Genomic DNA, 5,826 nt, shown 5'->3' on the forward strand with positions numbered 1-5,826 from the left:
TCCCCAGGCCACTCCTCAAACACGCACCCCTCTTTCCTTCTGCTTCTCCCATTCCCTGCGTCTCCTCAGCTGCAGTTGATTTCATAACTTGCCTACTTGCATGTTCCAGGGAGGTTAGCTCAGATATTGCGCCCTGCTCAGCACTCCTGTGTGTCCACTTGGACTTCTGAGCGATACATCAGGAAACCCCACTAGAGTCTTGATTCCGGAGCCATCTCTCCAGGGAAGCCTGCAAGCTCGTGGGTGCCCAGTTGGTCTGGTGGGAGGGGTGCTGTAAGTCCAGCCCCTCCCCTGACCTAGCACCCCGAGAGTGTACCAGTACAGGCTGACCTGTATTTACTGCCCCTAGGTCTCATTTGGCAAGTACTTAGGGAGCCAAGCACCCTCACAAGGATTTCATTTAACCCTCAGGACACCCTGGAGGATTTTGCCATCGACCTGATTTTATAGATGCGAAAGGTTACACTCAGGGAGAGTGTGTTAGTTACTCGCTGGAGCACGTGGGGTCGGGACTCGAACCAGCACCCTCACAGGCTGTTGGCGCTGCAAGAGGCATGGCTTCTCATTCTCTCCTCCTAGCACATTGCTGCTGCCACAGCCACCTCCTCTGCCCCCTCTCTCTCCCTCTCTCCTCTCTCTCTCATGCAACCTGGGTGGGTGCCTTCTCCTTCTGTCCTTGCACGGCACTGGGACTGAAACCAAGAAAGAAGTAGAAAGGGGCCAGCGTGTGGCATATCGGGCTAATTTTTAGCCTGTGGTACTGGCATCCCATATAGACATCGGTTCAAGTCCCGGCTGCTCCACTTCTGATCCAGCTCCATGCTTATGGCGAGGGAAAGCAGCAGAAGATAGCCTAAGCCCTTGGGATCCTACATCTATGTGGGAGACCAGGAAAAAGCTCCTGGTTCCTGGCTTCAGATCAGCTCAGCTCTGGCCATTGTGGCCATTTGGGGAGTGAACCAGCAGATGAAAGCTTTATCTCTTCCTTTCTGTCCTCTGCAAAAAAAAAAAAAAAAAAAGAACAGAAAGAAAAAAATCTGCCTTTTAAATAAAAATAAATATTATTTAATGAAGTAAGAAATACAGCATGGGAGTGGCATAAGGATCCTTCCAGGGAGAGGAAGAAGAGAGATGAAGAAGTCAGGCCTGAGGGGCTGCAGACAAACGGAAGTGTGGGAGAGGAAAGAACGCCCTGCCCCCCATACACATAGTGCCCACACCCAGAAAGGGGCACGGACCAGGCCTCCATTGTGCAGGCACAAAGGGGCCATATGCCTGGCAGCCTGCGGTGTCCCGTGCGTGTGAGCGTGGCTGTGTGCAGGCGGGTGAGGGGCGTGGCTGGGAGCCTCCTGACTTCCAAGCCTGGAGGCTGGCTTTCTGCTCTGCCACTGCCGAGAGGCTAGAGGGAACCACACCGAGGGACAGGACGGAGGCCTGGGGCCCACACGATGGGGGTGGGCAGGGATTGGCCGAAGGGGCCATGGGATACTCCGGAGGAAGGCAGGGCTGAGACGGAAGAGTCCTCTTACCTGGAACTCCAAACTGGCTCTCCTGGCTCCCCTGGCCAGTGCCCCGACTCCCACCCAACTGTCCTCTCACAAAAACCCCTTTCCTCCCCACTCCCTAACGGTCCCGCAGCCCTCACTCTGTCCAAAGACTTCCACCCACCCAGACTGGTCTCTCTCCCACTGGGGTTCCGCAACTCTCTCCCCCTCCCATTCTCCACCTCCTTCGGCAGCCGAAGCCAATCGATTATCTGAAGAAATTTGTGGCTAGCTGTAGAACAGCTGTGGCTGCCTCCCTTCGTCCCTCCCCCAGGCACTAGGAGATCCTCGTGGGGAGACCCCCGCCCCGCACCAGTCCTCCTGCTTTCGACTGAGGAGAGGCACAGAGCACACAGGATGGCCACGAGAGGAAACCATGGGTTCCCAGCCCAGCATCCTGGGGCAGCACAGCACCTCTCTGGACAAGGGTTCACCTGCCTTTGGGGGCAGTTGATTTCTGCGTCCCCCTCCAACAGATGCCCCCCCCTCGACCTCAATTTGGTCCTCTTTCTTGCCGGGCTCTGGGCAGGGCACTTTGCATGGTTCCTCCATGGGGGAACTCCCTAGGTCTAACTCAAATCCTCCTTGCTGCTGGATGTTTCTCTTCGCTCATCAAAGATGAAGATCCTTCAGGGATTGGTAGACATCACCTCCGTCCCGCTCCTCCCTCCCAGCCTTCTCTAGTGACCTTGACAGTGGTCTCGCTGAAGTTGGAGTGCCCCCAGTCCCCAGTATCCCCACAGGTGGGAGCCTCTGTTGCCAGGCAGTGCCAGCTGTTGTGAATCATAGCTTCTGCTCCTCGGCCCTGGAAAGGTCTGTTTCTGTCTCTCCCCTTTGGTGTCTGAAGACATCAGTCCGCCTCCAAGGATGCTCTTACCCAGACGGAGCCTCTGCTTTCACCGATTCCTTCGACGGAGGATCTGAAAGAGCGCCACCTGCCGACAGCTCATTTCAGCGAGGTCGAGGGCGGGTGGCAGGAAGGGCCTAAGTAAGGAGCCCGGGTCCCAGCCTCAGCTATGCCTCCCCACTAGCTGTGGGGTCGGGGCCTGGCTCGTCCCCCCTCTGGGCTTCAGTTTCTCACATAATTTGGATTCCTTGGATGTCCTTTCAGGGCTCTTGTTTCCAAGCCCCATCCCCACTCTCAGTCCAGGTCCCCCAGCGTGTGCTCCACAGTCCCCTTGAGCTAGGGACCACAACACGGCCAGGAAGTGACATTGAAAGGAGTTCTGACCCAGTGTAGGTGCACAGAGGCGAAGCCAATGTTACAAGTTCATGTCACGGCCCTTCCTGACAGTGTGAACCCACAGACACCTGTTTCCTGGAGTCCCCCTGGGACACCTGGCTCTTGCTCAAGCCCATGGGACACAGGAGCCGAGCACAACATCAGAGAAGTCGGTGAGTGTCACTCGGTGTCAGGCGGGGCACACATGGGGCCTGTGGGTTACACCTGCCCCTGGCCCGTACCCTGTGGCCCTTCTCCCTGTCTTCATTCCTCCGCCGTTCTGAGCTGCCAGGCCTCTTCAGAAGAACCATCAAGGCCTAGGAGACTTGGTCCCATCTTCCCACAAACAAAAGCCAGCCTCCCCACCCAATCAAGTGATCCACAGCCATCCCTGGTGCTAGAACGAGGTCACTTTAATGTCTGTCTGAACTTGAAAATGCCACAGGAGGGAATCACACACAGGACTCGGGGTCTGCTTTCAGGAGATAGGGAAGAAGCAAGGGTTCCGGGGCAGGGTGAGTGGGACTGTCTGGGGGTGGAGGGTCCTTGAGCAAGGATGCCCGGAGGGGCACTAGCTTGGAAGACGACTAGTGCGTCCGGATAGGCAGTGGCATGGAGGACGGGGCTGGGCATGGGGGGCGCAGGGGATGCAGGCATACCTGGGGGCAGAGCAGGAGGTGAGGAACAAGGGAGGTAAGAAGAGAGGCCGCTGCTGGGAGCGCCTCACTCTACCCCAAAGTGCACAACTCGGCAATAAATAGTGACATTTATAAATAAATAAATAAATACATAGATGAATAAATAAATACATACATAAATAAATATCCTTGCAGCGAGCAGTTTGGTGTGAGGGAAGAGAGAATACGGACATGAGTGAGTACGTCTCCTGCGCAGGTCCAAAGGGGCTGCCTTCGTGGTAGGCTGACCCTGGGCGGCAGTGAGCAGGCGAGGCTCGGGGACTTGGAGAGAGGGGCGCAGAGGGCCACCAGGCCGGGAAGGTGGTCTTTTCCCCTGCCAAAGGTTGATTACGGGAGCTTCCCACCACACACACACACACACACACACACACACACCAGGCTGGAGGGCCAGGAGAAGTGAACATTCCCAGAGGACGGTGATAGGGCCTCACCTCCTGCAGCGGAGGGAGATGGAACCCAAACGGGTTTTGCACCTTTTCAGGGTAGGCCAAGATGCTGCCCACTCACGGCCTGGCCGCTTGCAAGTGGTCTGGGCCTTCGCTGGGATGTCGGCCCTCATCCAGGATCTGGATTTATCCTTTCTCTAGTGACACACAGGGAGGAGGGAAGCTGGGATGGGAGGAGCGGGAGAGGCAGGGATGCTGAATTGCTGGGACAAGGCACTCACTACCAAGTAGGGTCTGAGGTCTGAACCTTTTAAACTTCAAGAATAAGATGGACAAAAGTGAAGTAGAGTTGTTCCAGCTGCTCAGAGTCCCCCCTGGCAGAGGTCTTCCTACTCCCTACCCCCCCCCACCCCATCCCCAAGCTGGCTAGACTGAAGTGGGAGCAGGAAGACCCCTGCCCGCGGTCACCAGTACAGAAGCCCTATACCCACCATGGGGGACCAAGGACGGGTCTGGGGCCAGGCAAAGTCTGGACCTAGGGGTAAGAAGAGGCAGCAACCCATTTGACCAGCCACAGGGAGATCCTGAGTGTGCCTTAGCCCAGCAAGGGCTCCATACTGTAGGTTGTAGCCAACATTGTGACCCACTGGGCTGTAACAACCCCCACAGGAAAACGGCCCCGAGGATGCCCAACCCCGGGGAAACAAAGTCGCATTCAAGTGGAGGTGGTGAGCCCTGCCTGAGCGGGCGGCCTTTGCGCCTGGGCACCTCGGTGCGGGTTCTGGGGAGGAGGAGGCGCCGCTCCGAACCGGGAGGGAGCAGTGAGAAGAGACGCAGAAGCCCAGAGCAAGCGCGACTCCGGGGCGAGTTCAGACGTCCAGCACATGGTTCAGGTAGGAGATGTAGCAGATGGCAAGGCGCAGGATCTCGATCTTGGAGAGCTTCTTGTCAGGCGGCAGCGTCGGCAGCAGTTTGCGCAGCTCGGCGAAGGCCAAGTTGAAGGCTTCCACACGGATGCGCTCCCGCGTGGCGTGCGCCGTGCGGTACTTGGCAGTGGCACGGCGTCGGCGCCGGCGCTCCTCCCGGCTCAGGTGCTGCAGGTCTTTGCGACCTGGCTCTCCCGGCTCTAAGCTCCGGGCCTGGCCCCCTCCAGGACCCCCCGGCCCAGCACTCTCAGGACCCGCCCCGCCCCCACAGTCGCTGAAACCCGACTCGGTCTCCGAATGAGTGGGAGGCAGGTCCAGCTCCATGGTATCTGAGTTGAGCATCATGATGGAAGACCCCGAGCCTGGGCGATTGGGATCCCCTCCCCACCCCTCCCTCCGGGAGCTTGAATGCGGATTGCGGGAGGGGCAGGAAGGGCACCGGACACTGAGCTCTGGCAAGCCGAGCCACTTCAGGGTTCCATGGTCGCCGTCCCAGCCCGGAGCCTGGAAAAGAAAAAAGAAAACCAACGGGATCAGAAGGAGGGAGGAAGAAGTGGACAGCTCCCGCGGTGGTGCAGAGGAGGGCGGCTTGAGAGGGGATGAGACGGGGATGAAGCTATGAACGCGAGGAAGAACGGGCACAAAGGTGGGGCTTTGGAGTCTGGGCTGGAAGCTGGAGCAGTTGGAGAGCAGCGGAAAGAACGCAACCCAGAAGGGAAGACAACCCGGAAAGTCACAAGGGGGGAGGGGGGTTGATGAGGACACACCCAGCAGGATGGGAGGATAGAACTCTAAAACATAGCGCAACGTGTTGAGATGTTGGACCTGCAGTGATCTGTTGGATATGACATCCAAAACGCAGGCAACAAAAGCGCACATAGCAAAGTGGGACAGCCTCAAACTTAACTTCAGAACATAAAAGGCACAGTCAACAACTTACAGAATGCAAGAAAATACCTGGCAAGGAGTTAATATACAGGACATGTGAAGATCTTAAAACCCAGTAATAAAAAGTCATGTAGCCTGACTAAAACATGGGCAAAGGGTTTG

General features: G+C 57.2%; 1 protein-coding gene across 1 annotated transcript; it reads right to left on the reverse strand.

Annotated features, from left to right (window-relative positions):
* Window positions 1–4,719: 4,719 nt before the first annotated feature.
* Window positions 4,720–5,121, reverse strand: NHLH1 (nescient helix-loop-helix 1). Its single transcript, XM_041003431.1, has one exon. It carries the CDS (start codon window positions 5,119–5,121, stop codon window positions 4,720–4,722), a length of 402 nt encoding a protein of 133 aa, XP_040859365.1.
* Between the last annotated feature and the right edge of the window lie 705 nt (window positions 5,122–5,826).

The sequence above is a fragment of the Ochotona curzoniae genome, unplaced genomic scaffold, assembly GCF_017591425.1.
Source record: "Ochotona curzoniae isolate NIBS_2020 unplaced genomic scaffold, NIBS_Ocur_1.0 scaffold_2683, whole genome shotgun sequence".
NCBI lineage: Eukaryota > Metazoa > Chordata > Mammalia > Lagomorpha > Ochotonidae > Ochotona > Ochotona curzoniae.

Excerpts from the sequence above, each read along its gene's own strand:
- NHLH1 (XM_041003431.1), bottom strand. The coding sequence starts at position 5,121 with ATGATGCTCAACTCAGATACCATGGAGCTGGACCTGCCTCCCACTCAT.